The sequence below is a fragment of the Chlorocebus sabaeus genome, chromosome 21 (assembly GCF_047675955.1).
Source record: "Chlorocebus sabaeus isolate Y175 chromosome 21, mChlSab1.0.hap1, whole genome shotgun sequence".
In the NCBI taxonomy this organism is placed as follows: Eukaryota; Metazoa; Chordata; class Mammalia; order Primates; family Cercopithecidae; genus Chlorocebus; species Chlorocebus sabaeus.
This window is the reverse complement of record NC_132924.1, coordinates 913,624-928,160: the sequence shown is the minus strand read 5'-3', so window position 1 is coordinate 928,160 and position 14,537 is coordinate 913,624. Positions and strand designations below refer to the sequence as shown.

General features: G+C 41.4%; 1 protein-coding gene across 33 annotated transcripts in view; it reads right to left on the bottom strand.

Moving 5' to 3' along the window:
* Positions 1-14,537, bottom strand: part of LOC103247788 (septin-14-like) — a 116,322-nt gene that overhangs the window by 87,727 nt on the left and 14,058 nt on the right. For 32 of the 33 annotated variants that reach the window (XR_012090123.1, XR_012090120.1, XR_012090126.1 and 29 more), the window contains exon 3: positions 1,379-1,475. The exons of the other annotated variant lie outside the window; for it this stretch is intronic. Coding sequence is in view for 14 of the 32 variants with exons in the window: in XM_073008690.1 (XP_072864791.1) it covers positions 1,379-1,475 (97 nt within the window). In the remaining 18 variants the exon portion in view is untranslated. The remainder of the gene's footprint in view (positions 1-1,378; positions 1,476-14,537) is intronic. 33 annotated transcript variants of the gene reach the window in all.

The window sequence follows — 14,537 nt, the reverse complement described above, 5'->3', positions numbered from 1 at the left end:
CATAGTGACCATGTTAATAACAATATTTTATATTCTTGAAAATTGCTAAGATAGATGTTAAGTTTTCATCACAAAAATAATTGAGATAACACATATGTTAATTAAATCAATGTAACCATTCCACAATGTATATGTATTTCAAAACAATATGTTGTACATGAAAAGTACATACAGTTTGTCAATGAAGATTAATTAATGAAAAATAATTTGTATGGCTCTCTCCTATATTTATCATGTCTAGAAAACTGACTACAATATATGGTTTATTGTGATTAATACTGTGACCAAATTTAATACATCCACATATAGTATAGTTACATATTTTATAACATAAACTAATATGTAATACAACATAATACAACAAATATTAAAACATTAAATTTTAAGTATCTTTAACAAATTTTAAAATTTCTAATATGTCAATTTACTAAAAACATCATTCGGGGCTGGGCACGGTGGCTCACGCCTTAATCCCAGCACTTTGGGAGGCTGAGGCAGGTGGATCACCTGAGATCAGGAGTTCGAGATCAGCCTAATACGGTGAAACCCTGTCTCTACTAAAAATACAAAAATTAGCCAGGTGTGGTGGCAGGCGCATGTAATCCCAGCTACTCGGAAGGCTGAGGCAGGAGAATCACTTGAACCCAGGAAGTGGAGGTTGCAGTGGGCCAAAATCGTGCCACTGCACTCCAGCCTGGGTGACAAGAGCAAAACTCTGTCTCAAAAAACAAACAAAAAAACAAAACATATCATTTGGAAACCAGTACAAGTAGAAATTTTCCATTGTCCAATAATTAGTACCACAAGTATATGAATCAGACAATAAATTACTGCTTACTACACTATTCTAACTTAGTATGATGCTAAATAATTATATAAATGTCAAAGGTATAATCTTTAGCCAAAGGTAAATTGTACTTTCTTGTTTTAAAAAGTTTATCACTCTTTTTTCTAGTGACCAGTTTAAAATGGTTTCTACATTAGGTAGTAATGAGTTTATGTAACATGTCTACACACTAGTATTTTTGCTTCCATTTTGTTTAAAGTGCTTTCCAGCATTCTCAATGTCATGATTGACACAGAGACAGATAGTATGTACATGGCGCATTGGGAGCACTAGGATAAACAAAGAGGTTCTTCCCAGACTCTGCAGATTTTGGCTTAAAGAGCTTTCAGCAAACTTCTATGAGAATGAATCATGGTCAAAGTAAGCATTAGTTTAAATAAAACAGAGTTTATGTTCCTCATTAGTAACTGTTAACTTACAGATTACCAGAGTTACCAATATTAGCCCAAGTTAAAATGTTACTTTGAGACTATGAATGACACACATATATTTAACTTAATCATTCCAAAGCCTGCCCTCTTTCATTTTTACCTTGCAAAACTCCCCAAGGGTAGTGACGGCCTCTGACCATCCTTTCTGCAACTTTCACTTCATCTATACTCCCCACCACAGCAAAGGGTAACAGCACCTAGAAAACAAGAATATCAATTGAATTCTCTAGCACCAATAGAGCTCACTCTATTACTCTCACTACTGTTATAAAAATGACAGTGATGATGATATTGTAATAAACTTAATTAGGGATCTACCCTGTATCTCATTTTAAGACTTAACAATATGCGCCAATTAGTTTCTGTCAGCATCAGTCTCAGGCTGTGCACACAGTTGGAAACTGTCTACTGAGCAGAGCCTAAAGCAAGGTATCCTGCTGTGGGAAACACAAAGAAAAAAGATTTTTAGTAGACATCATTTTTCTCACACTATCTTTACCCTGAACCATCTTTACCCTGAATGTTGAAGAAATAACATACAAATAACTTGTAACTCTGGTATAAAGTTCAAAGACAAAAATATTAAAAATAACAACTATTAGAATAATTAATGGATACAATATAAAATGTATTAATAAGCAATACTGTATATACCTCGATAAATTATGTTTTTTTTTTGAGACAGAGTCTGGCTCTGTCACCCAGGCTGGAGTACAGTGGTGTGAGCTTGGCTCACTGTAACCTCCACCTTCCAGTTTTGAGCAATTCTCCTGCCTCAGCCTCCCTAGTAGCTGGGATTACAGGCACCTGCCACCACGCCTGGCTAATTTTTGGATTATTTAGTAGACCCTGAGTTTCACCATGTTAGCTAGGCTGGTCTTAAACTCCTGACCTCAGGTGATCTGCCCACCTTGGCCTCCCAACGTGCTGGGATTACAGGCATGAGCCACCATGCCCGGCAAAAAGAATTTTTTAAATTTTATGGTACTTAGCATTTCAATTCAGAAATCTATTTAGTGTTTCAGTTATCTTAAAATAAACGAGGTGTTTCACACACACACACACACAAAATAAGAAATAAAAAAAAGGATGTGTAAATAATAAGAAAAGAGAAATGGAACAAATGGAATTAACAGTTACAGTTTAGACTCCGTGTTTCACATCCTTTACAAAGATTTTGGCACTTACACCTCACAAAAAAAAAAAAAAAAAAAAAAAAGCCGGGCGCGGTGGCTGAAGCCTGTAAACCCAGCACTTTGGGAGGCCGAGATGGGTGGATCACGAGGTCAGGAGATGGAGACCATCCTGGCTAACACGGTGAAACCCCGTCTCTACTAAAAAATACAAAAAACTAGCCGGGCGCGGTGGCGGGCGCCTGTAGTCCCAGCTACTCGGGAGGCTGAGGCAGGAGAATGGCGTAAACCCAGGAGGTGGAGCTTGCAGTGAGCTGAGATCCGGCCACTGCACTCCAGCCTGGGCAACACAGTGAGACTCTGTCTCAAAAAAAAAAAAAAAAAAAAAAAAAAAGGCTTAATAGAGGTGTCATTGATCCCATAGCATAGATAAGTTAACAGTCTCAGGGAAGATGAGTGAATTGCGCAGGATCTCTTGGCTTTTAAGTAGAGAAGATAGGATGGAAATCTAAATCTACATACTTTCAAAATTTATCATCTTTCAGCCAGGCATGGTGGCTCATGCCTATAATCCCAGCGCTTTGAAGGGCCATGGTGGGCAGATCACCTGAGGCCAGGAGATTGAGACCACCCTTGCCAACATGGTGAAACCCCATCTCTATTAAAAATAGAGAAATGAGTTGGGTGTGGTGATGGGCATGTATAATCCCAGCTACTCAGAAGGCTGAGGCAGGAGAATTGCTTGAATCCAGGAGGCAGAGGTTGCAGTGAGCTGAGATCACGCCATTGCACTCTGGCCTGAGCAACAAGAGCAAGACTCCATCTCAAAATAAATAAATAAATAAAAAGTAGTCATCTTTCACATTTTAAGCTAATATGTTAGGTATTTACTACCAAAAAATATTTATACAAATAAAGAGTTTAATCATCTTTACTACTGCCCTGACTCTAAAACCAGAGACAACACAGCATTCCGCATCCAACCCCCATCTATTTGTTTTGAGGCAAGTGCATTTGAGAGTTGGAGGCTCCCTTTTAACACTCAAGACCTACTTGTGAAACAGGGGCCCTGCCTTCGATGCAGCAAATGGAGAAGATGGGGTCCCTGACCATCCTTGCCTAGTTCATGAGGCAGTGGCTCATTATGTGGGGAAGCAATCCAAAGAACCTCAGACTGCTGCTCCTCCACAATGAGCTCTAGGTTACCAGCGGGTGCCTGAAGCTTGGGGGGGGGCGGGGGGGGGGGTAACCTGTCATTGTTTCCACCCACAATTACAGAACACTGCCTCAGAGATTTTGCCTTGGAGGGAAACAGGCCATGAAACAGAGAAAGCCCATCCAAAAATTTAAATGTCATCCCAAGGGACCTGAACAGCCAAAAAAAAAATTGAAAAGAAAGACCAAAGTTAGAGGTCTCACACTTCTAGAATTCAAAACATATTACAAAGCTACAGTAATTAAAATAGTTTGGAAGTGGCATAAAGACAGACAGGTAGACCAATGGAATCAAATACAGATCTCAGAGTTAATCCTTCCTTACCTATTCTTCTATTGATAGACATTTGGGTTGCTTGCAGCTCTCAGCTACTGTGAATAATAACACAATTTATATGCCTTTACAAGTATCTAAGACCCTGCTTTCAATTCCTTCAGATATATACCCAGAAACAGGATTGTGAGATCATATGGTAATTTTATTTTCAATTTTGTAGAAACCACCTGTATTAGTCTGTTTTCACACTGCTGATAAACATATACCCGCAACTAAGAAGAGAAAGAGGTTTAACCGGACTTACACTTCCACATGGTTGGGGAGGCCTTAGAAGCATGGTGGGAGGTGAAAGGCACTTCTTACACAGCAGCAGCAAGAGAAAATTAGGAAGAAGCAAAAGCAGAAACCCCTGATAAACGCATCAGATCTTGTGAGACTTATTCACTATCACGAGAATAGCATGGGAAAGACCAGCCCCCATAATTCAATTACCCTCCCCTGGGTCCTCCCAAAACATGTGGAGATTCTGGGTGACATAATTCAAGTTGAGATTTGGTGGAGACACAGCCATACCACACCACCACCGTACTGTTTTTCATAGTGGTTCCACATGAGAAAAACTATAAAACTCCATTGAAAAAACCAGGGACAGGCTGGGCGCCGTGGCTCACGCCTGCAATTCCAGCACTTTAGGAGGACAAAGCAGGTGGATCACCTGAGGTCAGGAGTTCAAAACCAGCCTGGCCATCATGGTGAAACCCCATCTCTATTAAAAATACAAAAAAAAAAAAAAAAAGAAAGAAAGAAAAAGAAAGAAAACAAAAGAAAAACTCAGGGACCATTTAAATAAATGGAGAGACATTCCATGTACATGGATAGAAAGACTCAATATTGTCAAGATGTCAATTTTCCATAACTTAACCTATGAATTCACCACAATCCCAATCAAAATTTCACCAAATTATTTTGTAAATAATAAACTAACTCCAAAATTTATATGAAAAAGCAAAAGAACTAGAATAGCCAACATAACATTGAAGAACCAAGTTGGAAGACATACTATTCAACCTCATGATTTACTACAAATCCATAGTAATCAAAACAGCATGGCATGAGCAAAATGATAGACAAACAGATCAATGGAACAGAATAGAGAGCCCAGAAATATGCCTACACAAATATAGTCAATTGATATTTGGCAAAGAAGCAATGGGAATTCAATGGAGAAATGATATTCTTTTCAACAAATGGTGCTGGAACTGGATATTCACATGCAAAAATAAGAATCTATAAACAGACGTTAGATATTTCACAAAATTAACTCAAACCAGATCATAGGCCTAAATGTAAAGCATAAAATGATAAAATTCCTGGAAGATAATGTAGAGTCCTAATTAGGGAAGGGGAGTCAGGCTGGTGGGAGCAGGGGAAATCAAAAACAGGGAAGCAGATAAGCTACAAGTCTTTCTTCATAATTCAGAACACACAGCCCGCCTGCACAAACAACGCACAATCTTCCTGTGCCTGGCTACCAGCAGACCCTCGGTTGATTAAAAAAATGGAAAGTTAGCTCACTGCACTGATAGCGGCAGGAGGCAGACAAATGCCTAGGCAGATAGGGGCAAGTCCCCAGGGAAACCCCACCTCCAAGCCAAGGACAGTTTAAACCCTGAAAGCCAAGCTACAAGTCAAATCCATGGACTGGACTGAGAAGCTGCCTCCCTGCCTGGTGCTCTTTCCTCTGACTGATCCCCACCCTTCACCTGGTTTACATACACCTACACTTCCTAATTGTTTTTTCACATTGTTGTGCCCACCTTTGGGTGGTGCCTTTGTTTTAACCTTTTTGCATACTCATAAACCAATCAGCATGTACTCCCCTGTTCTGAGCCCATAAAATCCCGGGGCTTAGCCACACAAGGAGAGAAACTGCCCCCAGGTCCCCTCTCCAATGACAGCTATTCCATCACTCAATAAAATTCTTCTCTGCCTTCCTCATCCTTCAATTGTCAGGGTATCCTCATTCTTCTTGGACATGGGAAAAGAGCTCATGAACCCCCCATCTCAGGTAGAAGCTGTAACACGGCAGGCTGGGGCATGCTGGTCCAGCCACAGGCAGAGCCGCTGTGCAAGCCAGACTGGGCCAAGTGAATGGAAAGCCTCCTGTGTGGCAGGTAGCATGCCCAAGCAAGGCCCAGGTGGGTTTGTCACTGGCCAGAGGTCCCTGGCTGGCAAAATGACTGAGAATAATCTTGCATCACAACCTTGGCATTATCAGCACTACAGAAAGCCCTCTTCAGCATACAGCCTAAGAACTAGCCTATAAAATCTCAGGCAATCCTTTGTTTGCAGTCAGCTTCTTTCTTGCAAGCTGCCTATTGCTTCCCTAGCAATGTATTTTCCTACTTTCTTTAATAAGTCTACCTTCCCTACCTACAACAAGGTAAACTTTTTTTTTTTTTTGAGAGAGTCTCACTCTGTCACTCAGGCTAGAGGGCAGTGGTGCAATCTTGGCTCACTGCAACCTCTGCCTCAACAAGGAAAATTCTTTTTTTTTTTTTTTTTTTTTTTGCAGACAGAGTTTTGCTCTTGTTGCCCAGGCTGGAGTGCAATGGAGTGATCTTGGCTCACGGCAACCTCCGCCTCCCAGGTTCAAGCGATTCTCCTGCCTCAGTCTCCCAAGTAGCTGGGATTACAGGCATGCGGCACCACACCCAGCTGATTTTGTATTTTTAGTAGAGGCAAGGTTTTAACCATGTTGGTCAGGCTAGTCTCAAACTCTCGACCTCAGGTGATCCACCCACCTTGGCCTCCCAAAGTGCTGGGATTACAGGCATGAGCCACCAAACCCAACCGATAAATTCTTTTATGCCTACACCACCAGTCCACAGGGTCATCATTCCCTTGCAACAGATAACATAAAAGGAAATGTAGGTGACTTTGGGTTTAGCAATGACTTCATCGATATAATACCAAAAACATCATCGATGAATGGAAAGAATTGATGAGTTGGACTTCATTAAAACTAAAACTTCTGCTAGCAAAAGACACTGTTAAAGATAACAAGATAAGCCACCGACTGAGAGAAAATCTTTACACAACACACACTTCAAGAAGCACTGATGTCCAAAATATACAAAGAACTCTTAAAACTCAACAACAAGAAAATGAACAACCCAATTAAGAATGGGCACAGGCCCAGCACTTTGGGAGGCCGAGACGGGCGGATCACAAGGTCAGGAGATCGAGACCATCCTGGCTATTACGGTGAAACCCCGTCTCTACTAAAAAATACAAAAAAAACTAGCTGGGCGAGGTGGCGGGCGCCTGTAGTCCCAGCTACTTGGGAGGCTGAGGCAGGAGAATGGCGTGAACCCGGGAGGCGGAGCTTGCAGTGAGCTGAGATCTGGCCACTGCACTCCAGCCTGGGCGGCAGAGCGAGACTCCGTCTCAAAAAAAAAAAAAAAAAAAGAATGGGCACAGGATCCAAATAGCCACGTCAACAGAAAAGATATTCAGATAACAAACCAGCATGTAAAAAAGATGATCAACAACATATATCCTCAAGGAATTGCAAATTAAAATACATGATACTACACATTTATTAAATTTCCACCCACTGAATCTAAAATAAGAGTTAAAAAAATTTTTAGGTCAGGCACAGTGGCTCGCCCCTGTAATCCCAGCACTTTGGAAGGCTGAGGTGGGTGGATCACCCAAGGTCAGGAGTTTGAGACCAGTCTGACCAACATGGTGAAACCCCATCTCTACTAAAAACACACAAAAAGTAGCCAGCTGTGGTGGTGCACACCTGTAATCTTCAGCCTGGGTGACAAGAATGAGACTCTATCTCAAAAACAAACAAAAAAAATTTTTTTAATTTCCAAAATCCAAAACACTGACAACACCAAATCCTGGGAAAGATAGAGAACAGCAGGAACTATCGCTCATTGCCTGTGGGAATGCAAAATGGCATAGCCACACTGTAAGACTGTTTGGCAGTTTCTTTCAAAACTAAATGTACTTTTACCGTATGATCCATAAGTACACTCATCAGTATTTATCCAAATAAGTTGAAAACTTGCATCCGTACAAAAGCCTGCACACAAATGTTTATAGCAACTTTATTCATAATTGCTAAAGCTTGAAAGCATCCAAGATGTTCTTCAATCGGTGAGTCAATAAACAATCTGTGGCATACCTAAACATGAAATATTATTCAATAATAACAAGAAATCAGCTACCAAGCCACCAAAAAAGACACAGAGAAACCTTAAATACATATTTCTAAGTAGAGTGAAGCCAATCCGAAAGTTCTACATGAACTATGACTCCAACTATATGATATTCCCAAAATGGAAAATTATGAAGAGTAAAAAGATCAATAGTTGCCAAGGGTAAAGGGAAGAGAAGGAGACAGAAATGAATACGTCAAGTACAGGTGATATTTAGGGCAGTGAAACTATGGTGAATGTTACTGTACTATGGGATAGAGGTCACTAGACATCTGTTCAAACCCATACAATGTTCAACACAGTGAAGAATTGTCAGATACGAACTTTAGTTTACAACTTACCAATATTGCCTCATCAAGTGTAACAAATACACCACACTTAAGGCAGGATGTTAATAATAGAAGAAAATCAAGGGAGAGCCTTAAGATGTCTCTGTTCTTTCTGCTCCATTTTTCTACAAACATAAAACTACTCGAAAAAAACTAGTCTTTTACATTTAAAAAGAAGGATGGGGCCGGGCATGTGGCTCACACTTGTAATCTCAGCCCTTTGGGAGGCCAAGGCAGGTGGATCATTTGAGGTCAGGAGTTTGAGACCAGTTTGGCCAAAGTGGTGAGACCCTGTCTCTACTAAAAATACAAAAATTAGCCAGCCATGGTGGCAGGTGCCTGTAATCCCAGCTACTCAGGAAGCTGAGGCAGGAGAATTGCTTGAACCCAGGAGGCGGAGGTTGCAGTGAGCCAAGATCATGCCATTGCACTCCAGCCTGGGCAACAGAGTGAGACTTCATCTCAAAAAAAAAAAAAAAAAAAAAAAAAAAAAGGATGAAGGTTGGGGTAAAATAAAATTATAAGGAGACTCCAATAAAGGCTAAATTGTAGTCCAATTCGTTTGCAAGAGAGAAACAAACAATAAGAAAGCTGGGAGGAGGCATCCTGGGGTTGCAACAAATGTCAAACACTGACCTCAGAAATCATTCCTTAAAAGGAGACATAATTTGATAGAATTCATTTACAGAACATTATCTTTAACAGGGCAGTGCTGCAAACAACTGAGCAATCAGCTGGCAATTAGTGGAGCTTATCAGCTGGGTATGATCATGTGAAAAGAGAGAGGGCAACCAAAATCACTTCACTCAGTGTGGCTATGGGCCTGCCTAAAACTACACCTTAATAAGGAGCAACATCAGAGGCTTAACATTGTAGGAGGAGAAACAGACTTTACTCAAACAATTCCGCCAGTTACTGAACAAATACATAACAATAACAAGCTCTAGGGGAGGAGATAGAACTCGCATCCCAAGTTGTTACAATGCAGTATCTAAAATACCCCATTTGTAACAAAATATTACATGGAATGTATAAAATAAAATATACCCCTAAAAAAAGAAACAAAGTTGTCAACAGAAACTGGCTGTGAGACTGTTCAGATATTGGATTTATTAAAAAAATATTTTATTTCCAATAGTCATTATAATTAGGTCCACAGATCTAAGAGAAACCAAGATTAAAGAATTAAAGGAGAGTGACACCTGCAAGATAAGAGACTAGGAGATCCCACTTCTTATCCCCCGAGAAAATACTAATTTGGCAAGCATCTATAGACAAAAGTGCCATTGCGGGAGCTTTGGGATCCAGATAGCAGATTATGATATTCTAGTATATCTGAAGACCAAGGAAAGCCGCTTTAAGAAGACAGACTCACACCTTAGTAGGAAATACATTAAGGGCAGACTCAGCAGACCTATAAGCATCCACATTTCTCTGTGGACTTGGCTTCAACCGCACACGCCCGAAGCACTGAAGCTCCTTGTCCAAAGTCCTTCCATGAGCTTCACCCACATACAGACTGACTGCAGAACTCACAGAAGACCAGGACCCGATCCATCCCACATGACCATGGTCCCTAAGGTAGTTACACCAGTTGGGAGCCTAAGATGAGAGTGTCTTTACCTAATAAAACAAGTCTGTAAAGATGAGAAGACAAGATTGCTCCTTTAAATAAGCAAAGACCAATGCAAGACTATGAAGATCATGAGGAAGAAGTCAAACATGACCCCACAAAAACAAAAAGAGAAAAAAATCGCTAATATAGAGCCATTAACAGGTCCCAAAATAATGAAGATCCATGTGCTACTTGAAAAAAATTCAAAATAATTATGTTTGTCTGTTTTGACAAGAGTCTCGTTCTGTCACCCAGGCTGGAGTACAGTGGTGTGATCTCAACTCACTGCAACCTCCACTTCCCAAATTCAAGCGATTCTCTTGCCTCAGCCTCCCGAGTAGCTGGGACTACAGGCATGCACCACCATGCTCAGCTAGTTTTTGTATTTTTAGTAGAGATGGGGTGTCACCATGTTAGCCAGGCTAGCCTCAAACTCCTGACCTCAGGTGATCCGCCCACCTCAGCTTCCCAAAGTGCTGGAATGACAGGTGTGAGCCACCACAGCCAGCAAAAATTCAAAATCACTGTCTAAAAAAAAAGCTAAATAAGCTTCAAGCAAATACAGATAAATGACAAAATGAAATCAGGAAAACAATACATGAACAAAATTAGAAGTTCAATCAACAAATAAAAAACACACAAAAATTCTGGCTCTACAATGTAAAATAATTGCACTGAGAATTTTAGTGGACAGCTTCAATGCAAGACTCAATCAAACAGAAGAAAGAATGAGTGAACTCTAAAACAAATTATTTGAAATTATCATTAGATGAACAAAAACAAAAAGGATGGAAAAAGTGAAGAGAGCATATGGAACTTACAGAAAATCGTCAAGAAAACCAATGTACGCATTATAGAAATCTCAGAAGGAGGCAGAGCTTGCAGTGAGCCAAGATCACTGCCACTGTACTCCAGCCTGGACAACAGAGTGAGACTAGATCTCAAAAAAAAAAAAAAAAAGAAAAAGAAAAAAGAAATTACTCATTTTGCAAACTGAATCTTTGTATACTCTGACCCATATCACAAAGAGAATTCTGAAAGCAGCAAAAGAAAAACATCTTGTCCCATATAAGGGAGCCTGCATAAGACTATCAATGGACATCTCAACAGAAATCTTGCAGGTCAATAAACAGTGGGATGATTCAATGTACTGGAAGAAAGAGAAAGACCAAAAGGAATACTTTATCCCCAAAAAACTGTCCTTTAAGAACAAAGGATGGGCTGGGTGCAGTGGCTCACGCCTGTAATCCCAGCACTTTGGGAGGCTGAGGCAGGCAAATCACCTGAGGTCAGGAGTTCAAGACCAGCCTGGCCAACGTGGCAAAACCCCGTCTCTAATAAAAATACAAAATTTGGCCGATGTGATGGCAGGTGCCTGTAATGCCAGCTACTCAGGAGGCTGAGGGAGGAGAATTGCTTGAACCCGGGAGGCAGAGGTTACAATGAGCTGAGGTCCTACCATTGCACTCCAGCCTGGGCACCAAGAGCAAAACTCTGTCTCAAAGAAAAAGAATTAAGAACAATGTTCCCATCTGATCATTTCAGCTGTGGCCTGGCACTCTTCTGAGAGCCCAGCCCCAGGTACTTGCAATCAGCCCTGGCACTGCTGTCGCTTTAGCATTCTGCAGTTGCCTGAGCATTCTTCCTGCCCCTGCCTAAGTTTTCTGCCAGTTGTGTGGGGGCCAGCCTGCCCCTCTCTATCACAGCCAGCATCTGAACCCTGGGTACCTGAGGACACATAGGCCAGCCTGTTTCTGATCCAGTCCCTCCAGTACTTATGCATGCTATCTAGAACAACATATAGGGATCTGAGAATCAAGAAAATGGCTAGCCCAGTCCACCATTGGCACCTGATCACTCCTTCTAGAGACTAAGGCTGTGCTAACCCAGCTGGCCGACACTACAACAGCTGAAACCCACCCTCCTGTGCTGAAAGGTGAAGCTGCTTCCCCTATGTACACAAAGTAGCAGTGTCCCTGCATGAGAGAACAGGCAAGCCACAGGGCTGCCTATATTGGGCTGAGAGAGGAGGTCCTACCCTGAGGTTGCTCCTACGAAGAGTCACCAGACAGGCATTTTCAATAGCTCTTGGCTACATTATGACCTGGAGGTAGATGACAGTGTCCGTCTGAACTAACAGTCATGAGCTCTGTGGGACAGGGGTAGGATAGGGAAACAGATCATGTTCCTACCTACGTCGGAGGCAGAGCTGGTACAGCTCCTCCCTCCCTACAGAGACCTGTGAGCATTTCAACAGGAGCTGCTCCAGCCACCCCTATAAAGGCTACTCTTCATGTTCATCACTGAGATGTTGGTGGGTAAGCTTTGTGGTCCAGCTCTGCCCAGCTTTGTCTTCCCCTCTGGGCTGAACAGGCAACTCAGAGTTTAGGCATTACATAAAGCAGCCTATCACCTGAAACAACAGAGACGAAATCACAGTAAACAAAGATCAGGCCGGGCGCGGTGGCTCAAGCCTGTAATCCCAGCACTTTGGGAGGCCGAGATGGGCGGATCATGAGGTCAGGAGATCGAGACCATCCTGGCTAACACGGTGAAACCCCGTCTCTACTAAACATACAAAAAACTAGCCGGGCAAAGTGGCGGGTACCTGTAGTCCCAGCTACTCGGGAGGCTGAGGCAGGAGAATGGCGTGAACCCGAGAGGAGGAGCTTGCAGTGAGCTGAGATCCGGCCACTGCACTCCAGCCTGGGTGACACAGCAAGACTCCGTCTCAAAAAAAAAAAAAAAAGATCAAACACACACCATCCACTTCTGCCACTGCTGGCTCTTACTCATAAGTGCCACTTACTGGCATGGAGGTTAAATGGCACAAACCAATTCTACTGACAGAAGGGTACAGGGCTAAAGAAACAAAGCCAAAGCCCCCTACCCTATAGATGCTATAGTTACACCCACAAGGGGGAAAAGCCCCATCTAAATTAAAGTAAATTCAAAAATAAGAAGTGACAACTTTCCCGGATGAGAAGAAACCATCATAAGAACTTTGGCATCATGAATTAAAAAACAAAACAAAACAAAACAAAAAAATGCAGAATGTTTTGACATTACCAAAGGATGCACTAGCTCTCTAGCAATGGATCCTACCAACCAAAATGACAATTCTGAAATGAAAGATAATGAATTCAAAATATGGATAAGGAAGCTCAATGAGATCCAAGAGAAGACTGAAAATCATCACAAAGATATCAGAACAATGCAGAATGTGAATTAAGTACAGATATCTTTAAATTAAAAGAATGGAATTTCTAGAAATGAAAAACACACTGAAGGACGGATTTACAGTTGAAAGCTTTAACAATAGGCTAGACTAAGCAGAAGACAGACAGAAAATAGAATCCCAGTGCCTCCTGGCTTGTAAAGTTTCTTCTGTGAAGTCTGTAGTTAGTCTAATGTGATTTCATTTATAGATGATTTGAAATTTCTCTCTTGCTTCTTTCAGAGTATTTTCCTTCTAGTTGACTTTAGATAGTCTGGTGAAGTTCATCTTGCAAAGTATTTCCAGGTGTTCTCTGAGCTTCTTGCATCTGGATGTGTACCTTTCTAGCAAGGCCAAGAGAGTTTTTCTGATTATTCCCTCAAATATGTTTCTAATCTTTTTATCTTCTCCTCTTCTCTCTCAGGAATGCCTACAACTCATAAGTTGGGTTGCTTTACATAATTTCCTATTTCTTGACCTCTTATTTATTTAAATTTTCTTTATTTTTTACCTGCGTTAGTTCAAAAAACCTGTTTTTTTTTTTTTGAAAAGATAAGAAAATTGATATGGTGCTAGGCCAGGCACCATGGCTCATGCCTGTAATCCTACCATTTTGGGAGGCTGAGACAGGTGAATTGCCTGAGCTCAGGAGTTGGAGACCAGCCTGGGCAAGATGGGGAAACCCTGTCTCTACTAAAATACAAAAAATCAGCTGGGCATGGGGGCGGATGCCTGTAATCCCAGGTCCAGGAGGCTGAGGCATAACAATTGCTTGAACCTGGGAGGCAGAGGTTGTAGTGAGTCAAGATCGTGCCACTGCACCCCAGCCTGGAAAACAAAGTGAAACTCTGTCTCAAAAAAAAAAAAAAAAAGAAAGGAAAGAAAATTGATATGGTGCTAGCTAGATTAACCAAGAAAAAAGAAGATTTAAGTAAGCAGAAGCACAATCAGAAGTGATAAAAGTGACATTACAACTGATACCACAGAAAACAAAAGATCAGAAACTAATATGAATATCTCTATGCATACAAACTAGAAAACCTAGACAAAATGGTTAAATTTATCCCTCCCTGCTCAGATGTGGCTTGAGCCAGAGGCGCACAGGGCCAGAGATGCTGCAGAGCTTCAACCCAGAGCAGCTTGGAGGCAGTGAATAATAGCTCTTCAAGTCTGCAATAAAAAATGGCCTCTTCTAGAGAATTGTTTGAACCCGGGAGGCAGACATTGCAGTGAGCCGA